We start from the raw sequence: 27,156 nt of genomic DNA on the forward strand, positions 1-27,156 counted from the left end.
CATAGTTCATCATCACACAATCTTGCTATTACTTTGTATTCTTGGTTTTCCTTGTTTTGCTCAGCATCAGTTTGTGTAAATTTTTCCAACCTATCTAAAATCAGCTTGTTCATCATCAATAATATTTCATTACTTTCATATATAGTAACTTATTCACCCATTCCCCAATTGATAGAAATCTACTCATTTTCCAGTTTTTTGTCACCACAAAAAGAGCTGATGCAAGTATCTTAAATATTGAAATTAATTCATTTTCTATTGGACCTTTTTGACAAAAATGAAATTTCCCAGTTTATCTCTTTTAATTGAGTCAAATCTAAAAATACACCCAATTTATCGAAGAAAGAAGAAGGAAGGGAAAATGAAAGGAAAAGGAGTTAAACAAAGAGTAGATTCAAGGGGGAATTAGTCAAAAGAAATACCAAGCTTTAAGGTAGCAGGATCATGAAAAGGGATTTAAAAGGAAAGAATGAGTAATCTATGATAAAGAAAGGGCAAAGGAGTAAAGACAGGAAAAAGTATAAGAGATTTAGAGAAAGGGTAAACACATAATCATCATAACTATGAATGCAAATGGGATAAATTTGCTCATAACAAACACAAAAAGGGATAGCCAAATGGCTTAGAAAGCAGAATTTAATAATATGTTGTTTATAATAAGCACATTTAAAACATAAAATGTCATATAGAATTAAAATAAGGTCCTGGAGCAAATTGTTATAACTCAACTGAGTTTTTTTTTTTTTAACTGTTAGAAATTATGATTCCAGAAAATTCAACAGCAAAAATAAACTTAGTGCTAGTCTTTTTCTCTTCTCTTATGCAAAAATGTTATCTGTTATTTTAGAAATCAAGTAAAGATATGCACATAGTCATCCAAAGCCTAGATAGATTGCAGACATCTATCATGCATCAAAGAAAATCTGGCACAGCAGCAGAATTAGAAGGACCTAAGACACATCAGACTGAAAACCCTGAAGAGAAAAAGGAAGAATGCTTTACTAAAAGACCTGCAAGACAAAGCATCCTGACTTTAGAAACTCTTGGAAAAGTTCAGGCTGATAGGTAAGAGAGAGAAAATATGTAATACCCTTAATAACTGGATGGGAAAATGGCTGTATGGATGAAAAAAAAAAAAAAAACAACAACACTAAACACTATGGTCTAAGTACTAGGGATATGAAGAAAGGCAACAACAGTCCTTGCCTTCTGGGAGCTGATATTCTAATGGAGACAACATAAAAGCTATAAGCAGTTGGTAGTGGTGGTGGTGGTGGTGGTGGTGATGATGGTGGTCCTTTATTCTTCAAGAGGACTATGACATAAGGGAGATGATGCTATAACATGAAAGTGAATTGGATTTAATTGAAGGAGGCTGTGAAAAGTCGCCAGCCTCACTTTCTCCTCCAGAGCCATCTGGGTCCAATATGTAGATCAGAAGACTGAAGATTATTCTGGATGCAGTGGGAGACCTTGGCCTTTTTAAGCTAAAGTCTTTAATAGGTCTTAGTTTGACTGAGATAACAATCATTGATTAAGACTAGGCAAAAAAAATGAAGCAAAGAATGGCCTCTTTTACCTAGTCAAAAAATAATCATTCTGGGAAGGGAAAACTCTTTAAGTTTCTGGCCAAAACAGAAATGATTGCTATTTATATTCACTTGGAGCCATCTGAATCCAAACAGTGATCAATTCAGGCTTGGGCTGGGACCTGTTGTTGGTCAATCAGTCAAAGTCAAAGTGGTTAAGGCATGGTCTTATCTTGTAAACCCTAAAATATTATGGGAGGTTTCACCTATCAAAATTCACATTCATTTGCACCGACTGCAGAGTGGGTAGAAGACAGTCTTAAAGAGGAGGCAGTAACAGCTGAAATAAGGGAAAAAGTCTTGGAGGAAAAAAAGTAGAATTTGAGCTGAGTTTAAGGAAACTAAAAAATGAGAAGTACAGAGCATTCCAAGGATGGGGGATGTCCAATGCAAAGACATAGAGATGGAAATGTGTTTTGTTCAAGAAACAGCAAATAGGCCAATATAGCTTGACCATAGAATGAATAGAGAGGAAGAATGTGTAAGAAGATTAGAAAAGCAGAAAGCACCAGGTTATCATGAGTTTTTAATGCCAAATATGTAAGTTTGTATTTGATCTTAGAGGAAGTAGAGAGCCACTGGACTTAGGAAAAGTAAAAGTTGGGTAGCTGAGTAGTAAAAGGATGGAAATAAGAGATTTCAAACAAGGAGACCTGTTAGAGTCAATTTCCACAGTCATTTCAGATGAGGATGATAGAGACTTGTATTAGGGTAATTACTGTGACTGGCAAGTAGGAGACATACATAAGAAATGTTAAGAAAGTAAAAATGACAAGTAAAAATGACAAAATTTGACAACAGATTAAATATGTGGGATGAGTAAGAATGAGTCAAAAGTAGTAAAGTTGTAAGCATGAGGAACTGGGAAGATGATAGTACCTTGATAGTAATGGAAAGTTTGGAAAATGGGAAGAGTAGGAAAGTTAATGAATCCACTTTTAAATATTGAGTTGAAGCTGTCTATAAGACATCCAATTGAAAAAGCAGTTAGAGATGAGGACCTGAAGCTCAGGAAAGAGAATAGGATTGTGTATGGAGATCTAGGAATTATCTGTGTAAAGATGATAATTGAACTCATGGACAGAATAAATCCTAACAGGAGCCAGAATTGATGAAAACAAGAGTGGGGACAAAGGCAGAGATTGGGTCTGTACTCATAATCAGTGATGTGGAAGGAAGGTGGAGTAAGGAAGGCTAAGAAGGAGTAATTAGACACAAGAAGAATCAGTATTATAATTTAGAGAAAAGAGACTATCTTGGGGGAGAAGCAAATCTATTGTCAGAGGCGGCAGAGAGGCTAGAAAAATGAGAATTGAGGAAAGGCCATTGGATTTGGCAATTAAATTGGAAAATACACTTTCAGTTGAATGATTGTCAGAAACTAGTTTGCTGAGGATTTAAAAGAATAAACAAGTAGTTTATTACATAAGAGGAGGAGAAATGTGATAGGATTACATCTAGTAGGGATAGTAAGATGCATGAGAATTTTTCTTTTAAAGAATGGAAAGCATGCATCTGTTTGTAGGCAGCAGGGAAAGAATTGTAGATAGAGATTGAATATTATAAAATGAGGGATAATGGTGGGGAGCAGACTATTGAAGAAGACTATAAAGAATGGGACCCAGGGTACATTAAATAGGCTATCATTGGCCATAATGACCATAGTGAAGGACAAAATGACCATAATGAAGGAGGAAATAGTAAAAAGATGTCTGGATAACATGAGATGAACAGAGAATAAGAGAGAGCTAATGGCTTCAATTTTTTTCAGTGAAGTATGAGGGAAAGTCTTTTTAATTTTTTAAAAAAATTTAATTACTTTTAATAACCATTGCTTTAGGAATCATAGTGGGAAAGAAGGATTAAAACAAAAGGGAAAAACCATGGAAGAGATTTTTTTTTAAAAAAACATAGAAAAGAGAAGTGAACATAGTATATGTTGATTTACATTCAGTCTCCTTCAATCTTTTTCTGGATGCAGATGGCATTTTCTGTCCAAAGTCTATTGGGATTGTTTTGGATCACTTGAAGCATTGAGAAGAACCAAGACTTTCATAACTGATCAGCTCATATTCTTGCTATTACTGTGCAATGTATTCCTGGTTCTGCTTGTTTTATTCAGCATCAGTTCTTGTAAATCTTTCCAGGCCTTTCTAAAATCAGCTTGTTCATCATTTTTTTAATAGAATAATAATATTCCATTATCTTCATGTACCAGAGGGAAAGTCTTCTGATGAGGGGGTGAGAGCTGGGGAGAAACAAAAAAATTTAGAAGAGAGTGTGGAAAGTGAGATAGTAAAATCAATATGTTTGTGAGAAGCTAAATGGACAAGTAGCCACACTGATTGGTATTAATCAGTCAATTGACCATAAATGAGTCCTGGAGCTTCATAATATGAGAATGTCTTTATTTAAAATGTATCTTAACATAATGTCAGATATAGGGAAAGACAATGCTATATTGATTTCTATTATTTGCGTGACTTTCTTACTGTGATATATCTGTATACATATATACTGTGATACATGCAAATGGGGCAAATGTGTAGGGAGTATAAATGTGAAATATCTGTAGATGAGCTAACATTCACTTGAAATACTGGCTCAGTTGGACATCACCAAAAAAATTCCCAGGGGTTTGAATTAGTTCATAATGGAATATATTTATTAGCCACCAGGTGGTGATCTCCTCAATTTGCTATGCATGTGCATTGGTTTATCACTTTTCAGTTGGACCAATAATCTGAACGAGAAGCCACATTGTCTCAGCGGGTCCTGGTGGTGACGCTACTTGTTTTACGGAGTTGGCTCATGTTGCCTACATAGGTCCCTCATCTGCCGTGGTCAGCTTGCTCACAATGGCTGCTATGCTGTCGGATTCAGAATTTTCATTTGTAAGAGGAGACGAGCACAAGAGAAAGAAAGCTTGAATTGCTCGTGGGGCTTCTGTCTCTGTTATACAAAGGATCATCTTAATCCCAAGTGGGGGCAAAGCAACCCTTTCTGTGCCAGTGTCTCAGAACTTGCTTTTGCTGCCTTGTTCTGAATTGTCCCAGGGCTATGGACGAAGTTCAGAGAGGTAGTGAAAGCAAAATAGAGTCCTCTAGGGGTGTAACTATTAATAGACAACAGCAAATTTAGTTCTGTGCCCATTTCTTAAGGGCAATTATCACTTTTCTCTATCCCCTAAGATTACATACAATGTAACTTCATACTATGGACTTCAGGTAAATCAGAGTTTACAATAGTAACCTTTTCTATCACAAAGGTCATGTCTGTAACTGATAAATCTGGTTTGGTTCCAGAGAGGTGACAGAAAGATCATCTGCTTGAAAATTCAGTTTAATAATTAATGGTCCTTTTCATTTTTAGTTTAATCTCTTTTCCAGTAGAGTAAGTGACCCAAGTTCAATAATTTCTAAGAAGTTCACAAGGAACATTAGATCACAGATGTAAAACTGATACATTTAAATGCTATTTTAAAACAGATTTAATATTAGTTCAGAATAGACTTTTAACATGTCATAAAATCTTGGGGAAATGTGCATTTTCAGCATCTGTAAGCTAAGTGGAATGCAAAAGAAGGTGACAAAATATTCCACATGGTTATAGTTAACAATTTAATGTAAACTCAGTTATTTGTAGCTTTTCCCCCCCTCATTATACTTACTCTTACTGCCATGCAAAATAAATATATAGCCTTAAACCTTGAATTTAGAATATAAAATTCATTGTAGGTATTTTGGCAAAGAATATTATCTTAATACATGAAGGATGATTTTTGGTTGCTATTAGAGTTTTATGCTTCAGATTCATGATGTTGATGTATTTCAAATATCTTCTAAAACATTTTGTGATTAGCCTTTTCCTCCCTTTTGCATCAATTTTCATCAAATTTGCAAATTTATTATTTGCAATAATAAATAATTTATTTTTAAATTATAAAATAATAACATTATTATTTTATAATATTAAACATTAAATGTATTTATAATTTAATAATAAATTATTAAATATAAATTATTGTTAATGAGCCTAATTCATATCTCTATCTGTAAGAAGTAGCTTCAAATAATTGAGAAAAGCTCTGGATGAAATCAAAACAACTCTGAGGTTCCATCTCACCCCCCACAAATAGGCAAAAATGACAAAAAATGGCAACAGTCACGGTTTGGGTGAAGATAGGCTTCTAATATACTTTATTGGTGGAGCTGTGAAATGATATAACGATTTTGAAAGGCAATTTGGAATTATGCAAATAAAGTGACTACAATGTCCATACTTTTTGAACCAGAGATTCTATTACTGGGCCAATACCCCAAGAAAGCCATTGATAAGAAAGAAAAAAAAGACCCCATATACTTTAAAATATTTGTAGCAGAAATTTTTTTGGTAATAGCTAAAGTTAAAAACAAAATAGATGTCCATCAACTGGGATAATAGCTAAAGAAATTGTAGCACATAAATGAAATGAAATATTACTGTGCTGCAGAAAATGATGTGTGTGATGGATACAGAGAAACATGGAAAGATTTATAGGAACTGATGCAGAGTGAAGTAAACAGAGCCAAGAAAACCAAATGCATAGTAACTACAATAATGTAAATGGAAAAAAATAATCACACACTAAAAAAATCAAAAGTAAATGTAACAAAACTTTAAGAAAAAGCAAGACTTTAATGAAGAGGGATGAGAAGATAGCTTCAATTTACTTTTTGGAGGGAGGTGGGAGATTACACAGAGGTTACACATTGCGAATGTTTTAGACTTTCTCAGTGTATCAATCAGTTATGTAAATTTTTTTCCTCTCTAAAAATAAACAAAAACCACTGTCTGCCATATAGGATGGCTCTTGGAAAAGGGGGAAGAGAAAGATACATGGGATACTACAGAGATACTATAGAAAATAATTTGAAAAAAAAAGAAAGAGCTCTGGACTTGGAGGGAAAAGATCTGAATTTGAGTCCTAGTTTTGTTACTTATGAATGGCTTAACTTTGGGTAAACCCCCTGAGCCTTTCTGAGGCTAATTCTACACTTACTGTCTATCTCTACTTCATCAATTATGAAACTCCATGTAAAAATGAGCTACTATTATTTTCAAACTTTTTGAACATTTTGCAGTTTTTTCTCTGAGACACAGAGATAGCACAGTAAAAATTGAAGTAAAAATCAAAAGATATAAGGTAATTAAAATCAGCCCTCCCTGTGGACCTCAGTATTCTCATGTGTAAACTATGAACTATGTGAATTCCAAGATCTACTTTGCAGATTTTGCGTTCTGTGATTAAGAAACAAGCTGTAGCCTTCTTTGAGGGCAGGGAAATAAGCATCATTAATTGACTGTGTTTTGTCTTGTTCTCGTTGGCAGAGAGTATGCCAGTGAAATACTTACAGAAACCGTAAAGGAGATGCAGAGTTTGGGAACATTCACTAAACTTATGAAAGCTTTGGAGAAAGAGAAGGAAAAAAAAACAAACTTCTGTGAAATCATTGCCAGGTCAGAGTAATCTTAAGTATATTTGCTTTAGTACATTTTAAGATTTTTAAAAATGTTTTAATCTGTGTCTAAATTCTGAAGCAAATTGACATGTATTCACTTACACACTATTATATTTAATGTAGGTTTGCTTGTGCCTTCAAATACCCTTTTCCTTTATGGAAACCACTGGAAATTCAGAACTGAATCAATCAGATCCCTGCCAGGGCTTCATCATCATGATTCCCCAAATGCCAACATCACTCTGTGGAAATTGACACACAGTTCATTAAGGGCTGCCTCTTTAGTGAGCTGATCCTCGAAGCCATCTCCCTCATGCCAATATGTAAACTAATCTTCATTTAAATGGCTTTGGACTCATCCATTCTCTGCACTGTCTTTCAGTAGCTAATGATAGCTAGCATTTATAGAGCATTAAGGCTTGCAAAATACTACACGTGCTGTCTCATTTGATGAATTCACAACAATCTTGTGAAGGGGGTTGTGGCTCACTTGTTCATATATGATTGTTTGTGACCTTGAAAACCATACTGTCTATACTGTCATTTTCTTAGAAAAGATACTACAGTGATTTACTATTTGCTCCCATGGACAAAAACAAAGGTTAAGTCAGATCTTCCTGACTTTAGTCCCAGTATTCTATCCACTGAGCCATCTAGTTGCCTAGATGTTTATCCCTATTTTACAGGTGTGGAAATTGAAGCTATTTCATTCATTTACTACATTTTCTCATAGTCTACAGGCATAATTAACAATTGATTTAAATGGTTCTTGTAGCGCTTATTCTTCCTTTCCTCCCCTAAATCCAGAAATGTCAGTGTTAACAAAAATTTCTGCTTTCCAGGAAAAAAGTTCCATTTTTGATACTACTAGATGACCTTTTAAAAAAAGTATTAATATTGATGAACCTAAAATGGAGAGAATCATCACTATATCCTCTCTGCAATTCTTTGGATAATGGGAGATAAAGTTCACGTAGAGTCCTTGAGAAATATAAGCATAATCTATGTATATATCTTGTAAATAAAAAGCTATAATAATAAAAAAGAGAAATATAAGCATAATGATAAATATGAAAATATGTTTAGAAGAATTACATATATTTAACTTATATTAAATTGCTTGCTGTCTGGGAGAAAGGAGAAAGAGGGAAGGGGGGGAAAAATTGGAACCTAAGGTTTTGCAAAGGTGAATGTTAAAAAACTATTTTTGCATGTATTTGGAAAAATAAAAAGCTATTTGAAAAAGAAAGATAAATATATACACAAAAATAATAAAAGCCATGCTGAGGAACCTTAAGTTCTTCAAGTAGTCATAATAAATTCCACATGATCTGGTCCACATGTTTATCAGGTTTTTTTAGACTGGTCTGGCCACTTCACATCTGTTGATTTGGACACTTTTAGTTCAACTATTAAACTAGATTTTCTCTCTTACATTATGGATGCTTACAGTTTATTTGGGTAACTATACTCATTCCTTTACATTTAAAACATCATAATTTGTGGGTAGTTAGGCAGTGTAGTGGATAGAGCACCAGCCTTAGAGTCAAGAGGACCTGAGTTCAAATCTACCTCAGACACTTAATATGTATTAGCTGTGTGACCCTGGACAAGTCACTTAACTTCAATTGCTTCACCAAAAAACAAACAAAAAACCCCCAAACCACCATAATTTGTTAAAAGAGGGGAGCTAACACACTATATTTGAAAAACAATAAATGGAAAGAGATTCATGCTAAGAGGTAGGGGATGCTTATATACTAAGTAGCACAATATACCATTATATATATATATATATATATATATTTAGAAAATACTGTGGGATCCAAATGGACAGAGTACTGAGCCTGGAGCCAGTAAGACTCATCTTTGTTAATTCAAGTCTGGCCTCAGACTCTTCCTAGCTATGTGACCTGAGCTGGTCACATAATTTTCTCATCTATAAAATAAGCCGATAAAGGAAATGGAAAATCACTCTGGTATCTTTGCCAATAAAACTCCAAATGGTGTTACAAAAAGTTGTACATGACTAATTAAAACAACAAAAATGGGATCGAAATTAATTTTCTTTAGAAATTAGAAAATCTACAACATGAAAAATTTTGAGATTCTTTAAAGCATTCTGTGAAATCCAGTTTTTCTTTGGAATAGTTTTTGTTAGTTTGATGAGTGTTCTTATATGGTTCTTTCTTCAAGGATTCTCCATGAACTTCATCATATTATCCAAGGAAGGAAAATTTAGCCTCATAAAGCATTTTGGGATCTTTCTATTAAAGGTCTTTCTATATCAAGCTTGAATTTTGTGGACACACGAGTCCTATATAAGGAAAATGACTAGTTCTGGTATATAGCTGGGTTAGAATGGAGAGACTAGTGGCTGGGAGAATAGGTGAAAATTGAACGTGTTCTTTGATTAATTCTCTTCAAACTGCATTAACAACTTTGGTGGAGATAGGGTGGGGATGGAGTATATATGACACGATGAAATCCTGCTTGCCAGTTTGGTATGTACTTCGTAAATAAATGTTTCCTTGCTCTCCCCAAAGATGTTAGGGGGAAAAAAAAGTAAATTTGCCTGTTTTGCTATAAAAAGTTAGCAAAAATTTATTGATTGTATTGGAAATGTTTGAAACAGTCAGAACATGTGGTCCTTGGTGTGTATTAAGTACAAAACTGATCAGAAGAAAAGTTATATTTTCCAGTGAGTTTCTAAGGTGAACCATAATTTCTCTTTTAGTACCTAGTACTCAGTACACTAACTGTTCTTTCTCCCTTTTTCATTTATTTTAGAGAAGAAAAAGAGAGAAAACTGATAAAATCTCTCCAGAAAGATCTTCAGGATGTCAAAAATGAGCGGCAAGTAGAAACACAGGTAAGTAACTTTTGGGATAAGAATTCATTATTCGATAAAAACTGCTGGGATAACTGGAAATTAGTATGGCAGAAATTAGGCATGGACCTACACTTAACACCATATACCAAGATAAGATCGAAATGGGTCCATGACCTAGGCATAAAGAAAGAGATTATAAATAAATTGGAGGAACATAGGATAGTTTATCTCTCAGACTTGTGGAGGAGAAAGAAATTTGTGACCAAAGATGAACTAGAGATCATTATTGATCACAAAATAGAAAATTTTGATTATATCAAATTAAAAAGCCTTTGTACAAACAAAACTAATGCAAACAAGATTAGAAGGGAAGCAACAAACTGGGAAAACATCTTCACAGTTAAAGGTTCTGATAAAGGCCTCATTTCCAAAATATATAGAGAACTGACTCAAATTTATAAGAAATCAAGCCATTCTCCAATTGATAAATGGTCAAAGGATATGAACAGACAATTTTCAGATGATGAAATTGAAACTATTACCACTCATATGAAAGAGTTTTCCAAATCATTATTGATCAGAGAAATGCAAATTAAGACAACTCTGAGATATCACTACACTCCTGTCGGATTAGCTAAGATAACAGGAAAAGATAACAATGAATGTTGGAGGGGATGCGGGAAAACTGGGACACTGATGCATTGTTGGTGGAGTTGTGAACGAATCCAACCATTCTGGAGAACAATCTGGAATTATGCCCAAAAAGTTATCAAATTGTGCATACCCTTTGATCCAGCAGTGTTTCTATTGGGCTTATATTCCAAAGAAATACTAAAGAAGGGAAAGGGACCTGTATGTGCCAAAATGTTTGTGGCAGCCCTGTTTGTAGTGGCCAGAAACTGGAAAATGAATGGATGCCCATCAATTGGAGAATGGCTGGGTAAATTGTGGTATATGAATGTTATGGAATATTATTGTTCTGTAAGAAATGACCAGCAGGATGAATACAGAGAGGACTGGAGAGACCTACATGGACTGATGCTAAGTGAAATGAGCAGAACCAGGAGATCACTTTACACTTCGACAACGATATTGTATGAGGATGTATTCTGATGGAAGTGGATTTCTTTGACAAAGACTCAATTTCAATTGATAAATGATGGACAGAAGCAGCTATACCCAAAGAAAGAACACTGGGAAACGGATGTGAACTATTTGCATTTTTGTTTTTCTTTCTGAGTTGTTTTTTACCTTCTGAATCCATTTCTCCCTGTGCAACAAGAGAACTGCTCGGTTCTGCACACATATATTGCATCTAGGATATACTGCAACATATTTAACATATATAGGACTGCTTGCCATCTAGGGGAGGGGGTGGAGGGAGGGAGGGGAAAAATCGGAACAGAAGCGAGTGCAAGGGATAATGTTGTAAAAAAAAAATTACCCTGGCATGGATTCTGTCAATATAAAGTTATTATAAAATAAAATAAAATATTAAAAAAAAAGAAACACAGGTAAGAATCCCCTCATAACTAAAACAGCACAGGCATCAATGGTTACAGATAGACCTGACAGAACTATAAAGTAAAGATATTCCTTTTCCATATAAAGCTTTTATATAGGAAGGATTGTTAGGAGTTCTCCAATGAAAAATTCATTTTTGAAGATGTATTTTGTGGTTGAATCATTTCAATTGTGTCCAATTCTCTGTGACCCTATTTGGGAGTTTCTTGGCAGATCCCAGAGTGGTTTGCCATTCCCTTCTCCAGCTTATTTGACAGATGAAGAAATTGAGGCACAGAAGGTGAAGTGACTTGTCCAGGGTCACAGAGCTAGTAAGTCTGAGGCCAGATTTAAACTTATTAAGACAAGTCATCCTAATACCAAGTCCAGTTCACTATCTATTGTACCATCTCACTGCCCCAAAGATGTACATTAAGGCATTAATGTACCTAAGAGATATATAATCTTAGCAAGACTACCAAGAATGAATCTTGTTCTTCTAACAGAATGGAGATATATTGGGAAGCAACAATAGCCTTCAAGACAGTAAAAGTAGGGATGGACTGTAATTTAATACTGTTTTGTTGTTGTTTGTCCTTGGTTCTTTTTTTTTCTTTTATACAGGATCTATTTATTATATATCTATTTATAGAAGATATAACATGGATAAGAAGACATTGTTTATAACAGTCAAGTTTGTAATTTCCTTCTTTTTTACAGTTTTGTTTGAATTATTTTATCTCACTAGTGAAATATTAATACCTCATCAGTTTTTTTAAAATAATAGCTTTTTATTTTCCAAATACATGCAAAGGTAGTTTTCAACATTCACCCTTGCAAAACCTTGTGTTCCAATTTTTTTCTCCTTACCTTCTTCCCACCTCCTTCCCTAGATGGCAAGTAATCCTATATATACCAAACACATGCAGCTCTTTCATACATATTTCCACAATTATCATGCTGCCCAAGAAAAATCTAATCAAAAGGGAAAAAATGAGAAAGAAAACAAAAAGCCAACAAAGAACAACAAAAAAGGTGAAAATACTATGTTGTGATCCCCACAGAACTCTCTCTATCACAAGATCACTGGAACTGGTCTGAATCATCTCATTGTTAAAACGAGCCATGTCCATTAGAATTAATCAGTCCATCAGAATTGATCATCATATAATCTTGTTGTGCTGTGTACAATGTTCTCTTGGTTCTTCTCACTTCACTTAGCATCAGTTCATCTAAGTCTCTACAGGTCTCTCTGAAATCAGCCTGCTTATCATTTTTTATAGAACAATAATATTCTATTATATACATATACTATAACTTATTCAGCCATACTGCAACTTAAAATACCTTTCTTGAAGAACAGTTAATTTATCAATGAAAGGAAGAAAGTGTCCTGTAATTTTGATAGCATAATTTGAACACAGACCAGAGTTTGTTGTGTTTCCAGGTTAACTTTATTTGCATTTTGTTACATGTTGATTTTTTACTTTCTTTCAATCAGCAATTTATATCAATTTATACATGTTTTCCCATGTTTCTCTGAGTTTGTTTTTGTCATTTTTTGTAGAGTAACACTCCTCCAATTGTTGGGGGTATACATATGTTTGTGCATATATATATACATGCAATGTATATATATACATCTGATATATAGTTTCCAGCTTTTTGTTATCCCAAATAATTGCTGTTAACATTTTTGTACATATAGGGCTTTTCTTGCCATCACTAGCCTTTTTGCCTCTGTAGTAGTATCTCTGGGTCAAAAAGTATAAAGAATTTAGTAATTTTTTAAATAAAATTGCAAATTATTTTTCCTAAGAGATATACAAAGTCAGATTCTTTCCTCCAGCAACCCTCTATGCCAATGAGTTTTTCCATCTTTGAATGTCTTTTCAAACTTGATAAAAATAATAGCTAGCATTTATATTGCACTTTAAAATTAGCAAAGCACTTCACATATTTTATAACTCATTAGATCCTTACAACAACCTTCTAAAATCGGGACTATCAGTGTCCTCATTTTTCAGACACACGGAGGTTAAATGATTTGTCATAGTTTCGGGAGTGTCGGAGATCATTTTAGAACTGAAGTCTTCCTGACTTCAGGCTCTGCTCTCTATGTACTGAATCTTCCACCTGTCTCACATATTACTCCTGTTGATGATAACAGCATGCAGATCAAAACAAATCTGAGGTTCCATCTCGTACTCAGTCACTGGGGGAGGATTTAAAGAAGAAGGGAAATCAGTGTTGGCAGGGTTGTAAAAAGAGAGTACACTAATCTGCTGTTGATAGAGTGGTGAATTCTTCCAGTCATTCTGGCAACCAATTTGGAATTGTGTAAATAGCACTCTAGCACCAGTGTCCAGTACTCGGGTCCAGAGGCCTCATGATAGGGCATATACCTGAATCAGTCTCTCGCTAAGCATGGAGAGTGCCAAACACTCCGCTCAGGGCAGAGAAAGAGAGACAAGAGTGAAACAGAGGGCTTGGGGTCTGCTGCCACCGGGTGAGCAGCTGTAGGCACACCACAAGGGGGCTGGGTAGCAATTAACACATGAAGAATTCGTGGTGGCTTTTTTCTCAGCAAAAGATACTTTAATTTGTGAAAAGAGTTTATGGACAAAATGAAGAGATAGTATAGATACCAGGAATGGTAAATATTAAATAGATTTAGCAGAGCATGCAGTTAGCAAGGAAAGGGGTTTTTACAATTAACAAGGGAAAAGACAATGGGTCCCTCAGTGGAACTCACAATTAACCAGGAGAAAGAAGTAGGAGTGTGCCATTATCTAGCAGGCTAAAAATATTAAAAGAGATTTAGCACCCTAAAAGAGCTAATTAGCTATGAGAAGGAGAAATACACCATGAGGCAGGGGGGAGGGGTAAAGAGAAAGTCATCAGGAGGCAGAACCAGAACTTTGGTGGGCTAATCCAAAAGTGGTTTAGCAAAGATGGCAGAGGTCATAGACAAATTAAGAGGGGAAATTTACTGGAGGGTTGACATCATAACTTGGTTTTCTTACAATAAGATGGGGTTACCTGAGACCTTCCTGGGGTGGGACTGTGAGACAGAATTGATCCCCATCAATGCACTTCCCTACTTGCCTTGGGAAACAATCTTATCAGAACATTAGACTTTCTCTGTCAACTCCACCTGGTTACTCAGGACCTCATCAAAACCACCTTTTTGCTTATATTTTAAAGGGGAAGACAGCATTGTATATGCACTTATAAGTGTTTAAAGAACATAAACAAAATAAATGGTGGGGGTGGAGTGGGAGGTCTAGGAAAAGCTTCAAGAAGGTGTTGTTTAGATTGTAAGCCCACTGTAAGTGAGAAGGAAGTGACAAGTCACTCTACTTTGCCAAGAAAACCCCATGGCCAGTATGGTCCAGTGTAGAGGGCCACAGACAGTGAGGGAATGCTAGGTGACCCCTCATCCCAGAGAGAACCTGCTGACCATGTCTGGTTTGGCTCCCTATCTCCCCTAAGGGCTCTTGGCCTTCCTGAGAAGTCAGGGAGCGGTAACAACCTGTGTCATGATTGAAGCAGTGAGACCAGGTGGGCAGCTACGTACAATAGCCAGTTCTTTGTGATCCCACATGTGCAGTATATACTGGTTCGTGTGCAATGTTGTTTTGGTTACATGAGGCTATATAAGGGTGAAAGGGCTTGGACTAAAGGGACTCCATTTTCCCACCATCCTCAGAAGTCCTGCCTCCTCATTTTTCCACTAAGGAGATATGTTTTAACCACTCCGTGTGGGGGTTCTAGAAGGCAGGACACAACAGTCCATGAGGTCATTAAGAATCAGACAGGACTGAACAAACTAAACACCAACAACAAGGGATTGTTTCACGCTTTGTCGTGGTACTTCTGGCGCCTAGCACAGTGTGTTACCTAAAAGTGCTTGGTAAATACTTGCTGATTGATTCACTGCTTGATTTAAACTGAATCTTGAAGGGAAGCCGGGAATTCTAAGACGGAGGTTAGTAGGCAGTATGTTCCAGGTACAACAGCCAAAGAAGGGCACCAAGACCAGGAAATGATGCATCTCGTGTTCGGGTCTTGGAGAAGGCCATTGCTGCCAGATATTAGAGGAGGAAGAGAAGAGGGACAGGGACCAGCTGGTGAAAAGATTTAAATGATCTTAGAAACAATAGGAAACTTAATTGAGCAGAGGTGAAACATTATCAGGCCTGTCCCATATGCCAAAAGAGATGGAGATGAAGGGGAGAAAGAAAGAGGGAAGAGGGAGGAGAAAAAAAGCTGAAAGAGGGAAGAGGGAGGAGAAAAGAAGCAGCAGAGGAGAACATGACAGGGGAGAGAGAGAAATAGGGAAGAGATGGAAAAGGGAAAAGGGGAAGGGAGGGGAAAAGAAGAGAGAAGGGGGAGGGAGAGAGGGAAGGCCAGAAAAAGGAGGAAGAAGGGGGGAGGAAGAGAGAAAGAGAGAAGAGGAAAGGAGCAAGGAGGAGAGAAAGAGAAGAGGGGAGAAGGGAAAAAGAAAGGGAAGAAGAAAGGGACAAGAAAGAGAGGGGTAAGAGTGAAAAAAGAGGGAGGGAGGATGGGGTGAGAAAGAGAAGGGGAGGGAGGAAGGAGAAGAGAGGGAGAGAAAGAAATCAAGTATTATCTTCACTTTTTATTTACTAAGCACTGTATTAAATTCTGGAACTTCAGATACAAATAAACAAGACAATTCCTATCCTCAAGGAGCTTACATTCCAATGAGGGAAGTCATCATATAAAGGGGAACTGCAAAGTGAGGGTGGGCAGCATATTTTTTCAGTTGTGGCTTGGAAGTGATTTAGAGGCTTAGTTCTACACAAAATGAGATCAAAGGTTATCCATCTGGGATCAGAATGATTCCAGGGGAAGAGTCCAAGATTTTAGTGGTGGGGTAGGCTGGAATGGAGTGGGGGACAAGCATGGTGGCTCCTGTGCAGGTGGCATGGTTTGGAAGTGGTGACTGGGAAGTGATATGCATAGCAGTATGTTCATAGCAGCACTTTTTGTGGGAGCAGATAATTAGAAACAAAGGATGGGCCCATTTGGGCTTGTTTTGGTAAAGAGAAGACACAGTATTGTGGTTAGAATAATGGACTAGGAATCAAGAGGACCTGGCTTCAGAATTTATCTGGGAGCCTTCCAACTCTGAATAATTCACTGAAATTCTTAGTTTAGAGTTTTCTTCTCTTTAAATAAGGAACTTGAACTCAATGAATGTCACCAGGTTTTCTTCTAGTTCTAAATCTATAATCCTATGAATAGAAAATGACTGACCATTCTGTACTCTAAATAGCACTTAAAATGGTGCCATTTAAGACATCACAAAGATAAGCTCTTCAGAGAAACACGAATTGATACAAATTGAAATAATCAGAATTAAGAGAAGAATATACATGGTGAGTGGAAAATGTAAAAGGAAAAAAATAAAATGAAACTGATCAAAGATGGCTTTGGGAAAAGATGTGAAGATGCATCTTTTGTTTGGAAGAAGGACAATTGAGGTATGGATTGTTTCATATGCTATCAGGAGCAGGCACTAGTCTACTTTTCTCTTTCACCTAGAACCATTTAATTTTGATAGTTACTGTTTCATGTTTTGAGACCTGGTAGCTCTAAGCACTACTCTTTCAGTAAACTTCTTGGTAATCTTGATCATTCCTCCAGATGATTTTTCAAATTAAGGACAATTAGATTTTAATTTGGCTATTGTTAGCATATATTTTCTTAAATTTTGAGTCCTAAATTCTCTTCTTCCCTCTCTCCATCCTTCCCCTCTCCCATCCATTGAGAAGACAAGCAATATGATATGTTATACATATGAAATTATGCAAAACATTTCAACTTTCGCCATGCTGCAAAAAACAAACCAAAAAAAGAGAAGAAAAAATTAAAGTGAAAAAAAAAAAAACGTGTTTTCATCTGTATTTAGAGTTCATTACTTCTCTCTTTGAAGAAGGGTAGCATTTTTTCACCATGAATCTTTTGGAATTGTTTTGGATTTTGTTTTGAACAGAGTTGCTAAGTCTCATAGTTGTAGTATTCCTGTTAATGTGTACAATGTTTACCTGGTTATGCTCAGTTCTATTTCAGGTCATGTAAATTTTCTTCTGAAATCATCCCCTTCATTTTTTTCTTATAACACAATAATATTCCATCACAATCATATGCCACAAGTTGTTTAGCCATTGCTCAAATGATGGGCATTCCCTCAATTTTCAGTCTTTGCCAGCACAAAAAGATTTGGCATAAACATTTTTGTACATGTAAGTCCTTTACTCTTTGATCTCTTGCGTATAAAGATGTAGTCATGCTATTGCTGGGTAAAAAAAGGCATATGCCATTTGGGAATAGTTCCAAATTATTCTTCAGAATGACTAAACCAGTTTACAACTCCACCAGCAGTGTATTGGTATACTGTTTTTCTACATCCCCTCCAGCATTTATCATTTTTGTCTTCTCTCACATTAGCCAGTCTGATAAATGAATTTTGTTACTACTTTGTCAAATTCCACGAAGAATGCTGTGATTCATAGCAATCTTTTATTTCATTTCTCATTAATGGTGAATAAAACTGGGCATATGAATTAATTATATTATATTATATATTATTTTTACTTTATTATATTAAAAACTGCATACAAAAATCATTTGTAATATTACTGCTAATTTTTTTTCTCTAAGATTTTCCTTCTAAGAATATATTTTCCTTCTTTTTTTTTCCAGTTGTTATGTTCATCTTTTAGTTTATTAGAAGCATTATCTAGCTGTTTTGTGGTAGTGAACGTAAGTAGGTAACACAAAATCTTCCAGTTACTTCCTAGAAAATGTCTCCAGGCCTCCCCCATTTCCCATCTTTAACCCTGCTTTCTCTAAACTAATTACAAAGCAGCTTTCAGTGTTCATCTTAGTACATCATTTCCCCTCTCAGTGTTTTTGTTCTTCAAATGCCATTTTAACTCTCTGGGAGTTTTCAGAAGTTTTACAAAAGCTGACTTGTACTCAATATTTTCTCTTTGGTGAAAAGTTCCCTTCTTGGGTTTCATTTCAGTCTTTGTCCCATATTACAAAACTTTTCCCTTCCCCCTACTCTCAGTATCACTATCTAACCTTTCTTGACTCTCTTTTGCCGCCTAATAACATTAAACATTAATCTTCATTTCTCTTCTGATTTCATAAAAACACAAATATTTCATTAAAGGAATTTTAGAAATTTATAAGAAAAGCAAAGTAACTATATATAACGAGTATTTTCAAAATGTGGCACTTTCCCTCTTAACTCTCTAGCCTCATAAAATTATGTTGATTATAGAGTTTTCTGAGCTGCAAAATTCACCCACTCTAGCCATAGATACTTTTGCCTCACATTCTTATTGCATTTAGCCATAGCAAAGAACAAAAAACAATCTAACCCCCTCAAAAGTATAATGTCATTCTGAGGATTTAGTGGTAGTGGGTCAGAGAGACTGTGTGGGAAATCTAAACCAAAAGAACCAATTCAAAGCTGGGAACAAAATGAGTGTGGAAGGTATAGAAGTGAGATCAAGGAATAATAATGGATTGATTTTAAGTAGCATATTATAGTTTACAAATACAGTCTTATTTGATCTTCACAACCCCTGAAAGGTAGGATTATTATACTCATTTTACAGAGGAGAAAACAGACAGAGATTTTTTTTTTCTTTAAGGAATTTACTCAGACTCATATAACTACTCTTTGAGGCAGAATTTAAATTCAGGTCTTCCTGAATCTAGGTTTACTGTCAGTTGGCTAGCTGGAAGTTAAAGCTTTTGAGGTAAAGTGAGAAAGTAGGCAAGTTGTGAAGGAAACATTGAAAAAGAGACAGTTCCTTTCCCAGAGAAAAAAAACTTTTTGACATGCTTTTTGCTTCAGGTATGAACCTGTTGGTTTCCACAGGTGAGCAACATTAGAAAAACAGGCTAAATTGGCTGAAGTACTGAGCATAGGATTAGAGATAAAGATAATTTCTTGCACAGATGGTAGCAATTTAGTGGCAAATCTATAGAAATGCTTTTTTTGGAAAACTTCTTTTTGTTTAAATGTTTGTCTTGAGTCTTTTATTAAGTTAGCAGGCCTTACCCACAGTAGATATATTATAAATGTATAATCACATTAACACAAATTGTTATTTCTGAACATTATCATGATTGAAATTTTACAGAAGGGTGAATTGAGTCAGTCTTTACTGAGCAAAGTTATGGTTCATTTAGTAGGGTTGCTACTCATTAAGAAAGCAAGTCTTTTATATCTTTGAATAGCCAAATGACCTCAAACTGACAGCGTAATATTAGATATAAATATATATATTTGCACAGAACAAAAACACAGAGCAAAAATCACATTGTTGGTCACAGGATTGGTAATATTACAGAGTTAGAAAATTATGATTAGTTACAATGAGGAAGATAAACATAGGTATATGTGGATTAGGCTTACCTCTCTCTCTCTCTTAAATGCTTTTATGAATTTGTGGTCTCCAGTTGCATTTTGAGGTCATTGATATCAGACAGGCACACCAGACTTAAAGGCACTTGGGAATAAGATAAAGCCACTTGAAACTTATAAGGATGGATGCTTAGGATGATTCAAGGTCAGCTTAACCTGTTTCTGAAGGATGGCACAACAATTTTATTCAGTTTTTCAGACACCAAAGTTTTTTCTTTGTCTGAGAATTTCACCATTCAATTTTGTAAAACCTTATGTTCCAAATGTTTTTCTCTCTTTTTCTCCAGCCCCCTCCCCCACACAACAATCTGATATAAGTTAAACATGAGCAATTATTCTAAATATATTTCCATATTCATCATGCTGTACACACACACACAAAAATCAGACAAAAGGGAAAATTTACAAGAAAAAAAAAGAAAACTTAACAAACACACAAACAACAAAAAAGTAGAAATATTATACTTTGATCCACATATGGTCTTCATCATTCTTTCTCTGGATGTGGATGAATCTATTGGAATTGTCTTTCCTTATTATTGAAAAGAGCCAAGATGGATATTATTTTTACTCCTCAAAAAGTAATCAAGGAATCTATAACTATTGATCCAGATACCTTTTTTGCTTCAGTGGAATCTGGGAATTAAAGTAAGGGTGGGAGGAAGAAAGCAAAAGAAACATCTAGACATATAATTAAGTCATGAAGACAGAAGAGAAGGGCAAGGAGAAAAAAAATCTTTTTAAGTGCTTTAAATTTAAAATTTTTCAGAATGTATATGCTAAAAAATGTATTCACACATAAATACCCTTAACCTTTTTTTCTTCTTTTGAAACTAGTATGAGAAAAATTAACCATGGTAGAGCATTTGGGAAGGGGATCAGTGCAATTTATCTGAAGGCTTTTTTTTTTGTCTTTTGGGGCTATGTGCTTAGTGTCAGTGGTTTCTAGTTTAGCCCTAAACTAGAAAATATCTGCTGCCTATGTCCTGTATATCCCTAAATTGAAATTCATTTGAGGATGTTTTTCCCAAGGATAAGCTAATATATAACAATATTTAACAAGTCAAAAGCCTTTCAGTAAGGATCCAAGGTATGTCCTTTTTTGTTTTTCTCTTCCTTTTCCCAACTCTCACCTTATTTTCTATTCTGTTTCTTTCTTTCTTTCTTTCTTTCTTTTTTTTTTTTAACAAAGTTTTATTTTAAAAAACCCAAAATTTTATTGACACTGTTTTCTTTTATATCACTTTTATTTCTGAATATGTTCTTTTCCTCTCCATGCATTGAGCTCTTATCTTGAACCAAAAATAAATGAATAAAAAAGCATCTTTAATTTTGTGCAAAATACCATGTTAAGTGTTAAGTATACAAATAAAAAAAAGTGAGACAGTCCCCTCTTTTAAGGAGCTTATTCTAATTGGAATAGACAATACCATATATGAAAGTTCAGCTATAGGACATATGGAAAAGTCCAGAAGTCCTAAGGGTGAATGACAGGATAGACAGCAAGTCCCAGTGGTCTTTAGGAGGCCTGGTGGTCTTCAGGAGATAGCAGCATCCAGAGTAGGGCTCAGAGGACCCTAGAGGTCAGTAGAGGCAGCTGGCAGTGCAATGAAGAGAGCACTACATCATTCTAAATGGGACTCAGACATATATTAGCTGTTTGATTCTGCTTTAGTTTCCTTATCTTTACCATGGGGAAAATAGGCAGTGCAGGAGATAAAATGCTGGGCCTGGAGTCAGGAAGACTAATTAAATCTGGTCTCAAACACTAGTGTTGAGACCCTGACCAAGTCACTTAATCTCTACCTGGCTCAGGTTCCTCCTCTGTAAAATGGGGATAATAATACCTTGTGAGATTATTGGGAGGATAACATGAAATATTTGTAGAAAAGTGCTTAGGGCAGTGCATGGCATGTAGTAGGGAATGCTTATTCCTTTCCTCCTCTAAAGTCAGAAGAAGAGTGGATGGTAAGAATTGGTGGTCTTCCATCTTAATAAACGGTTGTAATTGATGACTCCCAGCTCATCCAAAAAACAAACAAAAAACAGGTGAGCAAAACTAACCAACACATGGACAAATCTGACGTCACCTGCAGTATTCTGTATCGTCCTATCTCCCCCCCCCCCCCACACACACACACTCCACTTCTTTGGTGAAAAAATGCAGTGGGTTTTCTCAATTTTGGGGGCCTGGCTCGACCATGATAGTGACATAATGGTCAGCGGGCTTAAGGTTCTTTTTGTTTCTCTCGTAGTCATGTGCAAGTGATTTCCACATTGATCTCATTCTCTCCCCTGAATGCCAGTGCCCCCTTACTGGCTGCCTTTTAGACATCTCTCATTGGATGTTCCAGAGGCAACTTAGATTCACATGTTCAAAACAGAACAAAAACCTCTCCTATTCCTAATTTTCTGTCACCAATCTGGGAATCATCATTTTTCAGGTCATCCAGGCTCACAACATTAGTTGACTCCTCATTCACCCTCACCCTCCATGTCTTACCCATTGATGAGTCTTGTAAGTTTTACCTTTACATGATGTCATGTGTATGTCCAGTTCTCTCCCACACAGGCCCTCATTACTTCACACTTGAATAATTGCAATATTCTTCTGGTTGGTTCCCTCATGGCAACCTCCACTCAGCTGCCAGAGTGATTTTTCTATTGTCTGACCATATCACTCACCCTATTCAATAAATTCCAGTGATTCCCTTTCATCTCCAGAATCAAACCTGGCTTCTTTCTGCCTTTCTATTTTATGCTTTATTCCTTTCCATACATTCCATTATTCAGTTACGCTGACCTACTTGTTCTTCAAACAAGACTTGGCATTTCCCACTTTGGTGCATTTACACTGGCTGTGTCCATACTCTCCTTCCTCACCTTTGCCTCCTGGCTTTCCTTTAAATCTCATCTCAAATCCTGCCTTTTGCAGAAAGCCTTTCCCTCCTTAATGCTAGTGTTTTTACTCTTAAGATTACCTTCCACTGACATTGTCTATGTCTGATGTATATGCTATGAGAATGTGAACCTCTTGAAGTCAGGGACTATGTTTCTGTCTTTTTTTGTACCTCCAGTGCTCAGCACGATGCTTAGCAAATAGTAAGTGAACTTTATATTTATTATATGTTTATATTATAATAAATGCTTGTTAATTGACTTTTTCTTCATCTTATACTTTCTAGATATCCACATTTTCTTCTTTTTCCTAATTATTTTCCTTTTCCTTTGATTACTTCTTTCTCCACCCCTGCTCTGGTTTTTCTGGTTACTTTCCTTTTCCCTAGCCTAAGATTACCTTTGCCAACTGATATGGCAAAGTAAAGAAGTGTAATTCCTCCTGTCTTGCATAAGTTTGTTGAGGGATGAAATGGCCCTAGGAGATGTAGAAGAGAGACTTAGAGGTTATCACAATGTAGTCAGTAAGTGGGGACTTTTCATGGTGATAAGGAAGTGAATAGGAAGAGCATTTCTCATTTAGTGTCCAAAGGCAAAAGCCTTGGGTTAAAAAAAAAAAAAAAAAAGCTGCACCTGATGATAAAATTGAAGAGAGCAATCTGCATCAAATGATGGGATTCAGCATCAAATGCTGGGGGTTAGTCATGTGACAATGGCCTTTCTCTTTGCTAAAAGGTAGATTCATTTATGAGAAAAGGTTACAGACCAAATTAAGAGGTAGTAGACAACAGGAGTAGTAAACATGAAATAGATTTCAGGAGAGCATATAATTAGCAAGGAAAGTGGTTTTAATAATTAGTGGAAAAGATAAGTTCCCCAATGAAAGTCACAACCAGGAGAAAGAGAATATACCATGAGATGGGAGTATTGCACTGACTGGCAGGCTAAATATTTAAAGGAATTTAGTACCCTCAAAGAGTTAGCTTTAAAAAAAAAATATGCCATGAGATGTGGGGGGAGAAGGAATGGAAAGCAAGACACCAGAGGCAAAGTGTGTGTGACAGGCTAACCCAAAAGGCATAGGCTACAGATAGATTTGTAGGAAAAAGTTGGCTTTCTGACTGCATACAGTGAGGGGGGCTTACCTCAGGTCTCTATTGGGGTGGGACTGTAAGGCTGATCTGATTTCCATCAGTGCTTTCCCTGCTTGCATTGGGGAGTAATCTTATCAGTACTTCAAGCTTTCTCTGCCAATCCACTTAGTGACCCAGGACCTCATCACTGAAGCTCAAAAGGCTGACTTCATTGGCCATATATCTACCAAATCATGTAAATAATGGACTTTGATGAATTTAGATCACATTCACAAAAAAGAGGATCAGTCACTCTTAACCAGAAGTAGACAAGATATTCAAATATGACATAGGTGCTAGTTTATCTCAAAACAATATTCTATTGTTTACTTTGGCTTTCTCTGGAAAGGTTTTTCCTAACCCATCTTACACCAATTTTCTTTTTTTTTTTTTTTTCAACCAATCACAAAAGTAACCTAAAGTGCAGTAGGGCCGAAATGAATTTCTGCTCTTCCACCAATTTGGGAGTTTCCTCATTGCCTAGCAACTATCTTCCTTCTCCTCTAAATGTGAAAACAAACACTATCATTAGAAAGTCTTTGGCTCCTATTGTTCATCCTTGCCATCAAAGCTTTATTAACTCGGTTCAATTAGATGTCTCTTTCCATGACTAAATATCTCCATTCTGAGGCCAAACAACAATCCAAACTATAAGGCAATCTTGGGATTTGGAAATAAAACTTGGCTTGAGGTGAAAACCCACACAAGAGCTGCATCATTCCAAGGATCTGGGCCAGCTATCCAGACATTCTGGAAAACTAGGGTTAGTGGGCAGAGCAGAACATTCTTGAGTCAGCCTGTCCCTCTGACTTCTGAGAATTTCTTTTAAAAGGAAACTTAGCCACATAACTCAACCTCACTGGCCTCTCTATAAGCTAGTACTTCTAACAGGTTCTTTTCTGTAGTCCATGGTCAGATTAAAAAATGGTAGATGACATATCAGTGCCTCAGGCAACTCTTTGTGCCCCTTAGTGCTATTTTATTTTTATTTCACAACCTTTCGGTATTTCAGGTCCTCTCTCTCCGGTCCAGTAATCTCACCCTTGAGAATTATAAAATAAGGCTGCCTGAAACAGCAACCAAACAGGAAGGAACTTGGGATAATTAAAGGCACATGGTAACAATCCTGAAAACAGATGCCTTTGGCTTGGCTCTGTCTACTACCTAAGCCAGTCTTTTAAATGCTCCTTTGAATGACCCTTTAAGTGCTCAGCAAAGTGTAATGCTTTATGTTTTGCATATTATAGAAACTCTTCTGAAGAGTTTCAACTCTCAAACTTTTGATTTTCATTCTGAAAAACTAGATTTATTTTTATGAAAAAATGATTTGTTTGGGAATTGTTGATACCATCTCATGACAGAAACAGTGATCAACAGCGTTACATGGAGCCAAGAAATGTGGACGAAGTATCTGTCGTGTTCACAACCCTGTGTTAGGTGCCGTGTAAGATCTGGTGATAGTTCAGAGAAGGTTGGATTTTAGGGAAAGGATTTTATGGTATAGAATACCATGAGATAGGAGTATTTCACTGACTGGCAGGCTAAATATTAAAAGGAATGAAAAGGAATCCAAAGAGTACTTTGGATGTGAAATTAGAAGCTAGAGGTTTAAGTTTCAGTCCTCATATTTTCTAAGCTATCTGCCTTTGTCTTCACAGCCATGGAGTACAAGTTCACTATCATGATACTGTCTTATTTATTGGTGCCACATCTGTGTGTAGACCATATGGCCTCTTGAAATAGTCTTTGCTCTCTTTTCACCCATTTCTTGACGCCTCAAACTTTGCATAACAGCAAAAGGCACAGTCTTTTGGGGTCCTATTTCTTCATATGTAAAAATGTCAATAGAAATGTCTTTGTCACAGAATTGCTTATATAATAGACATAAAGCACATAAAGTGACCATATGTCAATATATAAATGCAAATGACTTGTATTCATATATAGATCTGAAGTATCACTGTTTGTCTTCTATATTCCTGCCCCTCCCTACCAGAAAGGGACATCATTAAAAACAAAACAAAAAATGAAATCTCACCAACTAAAGATGTTCTCTTCTACCTTCTTCCTCTCCCTCCCTCTCCCTTTTTCTCCTTCTAAAGACTAGAAATGAAAGATAGGGAAAGAGAGAAATGATTACCTTCAAAATTAGGTTCCCCAAAATACATGGCAATTATAACCTAAAGAAAGGAAAAACAGTACCACAATGTGATGGGCAACCAAAGAGAGAGCCTCAGGTTCTGTTCAGTTCTACCATTGAGAGCTTACTTATGGAACATATATACAATAAAGAATTCATTAAAATACCCTAAAGTGGTCCCTTTGACAACAAAGCCAGGAAGTGCAATCTTAGCTTGTATATTTTGTGAAATAGGAAGAAAATTTCCTCACAGCTACCCCCTCTCCCTATAACATTCTTTGATGACATTTGCATTCATACTCAGCAAAACAATAGAGAATTGTCTTTTGAGTAGATGCAAGAAAGAAAATCAGTGAGAAAGGACACCCTCAGTTACTTGTCTTTCACAGCCAAGGAGTACAAGTTTACAACCATGACACTGCTCTGGTTATTGGTACCACATTTGTAGGTAGTGCACATTTGGCCTCCTAAAATATCTTTGCTCTCTTTCCACCCATTATTTTGTGCCCCCAAACTTTATATGACAATAAGATCTGATATTCTCTTGTTCCAAACTCTGCACAACTGAAATCATCAATTCCCTCTTCTGCTCTCTCATTAGTTACTGAAAATTTTTGACAGGGGTCACTCAAGTTGGTCCTTGAAATAGATGTAGGATATTGGTAAGCAAGAGGAACTGGAGAATGCATACCATGAGGCATTTTTAAAAAGTTGTATATTAATAATTTTTGTTTTTATTTTTGTGCCCTCCTTTGCTATACAAAGAATCCAGTATTTGGAAAGGGAAACTCCTAGGAAGTGCTGTGTGAAGATATCAGGGATTGTACCCATGGAGTTTTAGAAGAGAAAAAGGAGTGACCCCAAATCTTACCTCATTTTTCAACCTTTTTGTCACAGAACTCTCTAAGAACAATGCCAGATACCTCAGCTTGCCCCCTATAGTATTTTGTTTGAGGATCTCATCAGCTCCCATAGATTCAACTATCATCTATCTGTGTTGATGATTGTCAGTTTTGTCTAGCCTTAGCCTCTCTCCTCACTTCTAAATTAGCATTGCCATTTCAGAATGGATATTCCTGTCCAAAA

General features: G+C 36.0%; 1 protein-coding gene across 3 annotated transcripts in view; it reads left to right on the plus strand.

Moving 5' to 3' along the window:
* The window catches only part of IQCG (IQ motif containing G), a 68,866-nt gene that overhangs the window by 18,401 nt on the left and 23,309 nt on the right, over positions 1-27,156 (plus strand). For all 3 annotated transcript variants that reach the window (XM_051985497.1, XM_051985494.1, XM_051985496.1), the window contains 3 exons: positions 848-1,065; positions 6,960-7,088; positions 9,881-9,962. In XM_051985497.1, coding sequence (XP_051841457.1) covers positions 848-1,065; positions 6,960-7,088; positions 9,881-9,962 — 429 coding nt within the window. The remainder of the gene's footprint in view (positions 1-847; positions 1,066-6,959; positions 7,089-9,880; positions 9,963-27,156) is intronic.

The sequence above is a fragment of the Antechinus flavipes genome, chromosome 3, assembly GCF_016432865.1.
Source record: "Antechinus flavipes isolate AdamAnt ecotype Samford, QLD, Australia chromosome 3, AdamAnt_v2, whole genome shotgun sequence".
Taxonomy (NCBI): domain Eukaryota; kingdom Metazoa; phylum Chordata; class Mammalia; order Dasyuromorphia; family Dasyuridae; genus Antechinus; species Antechinus flavipes.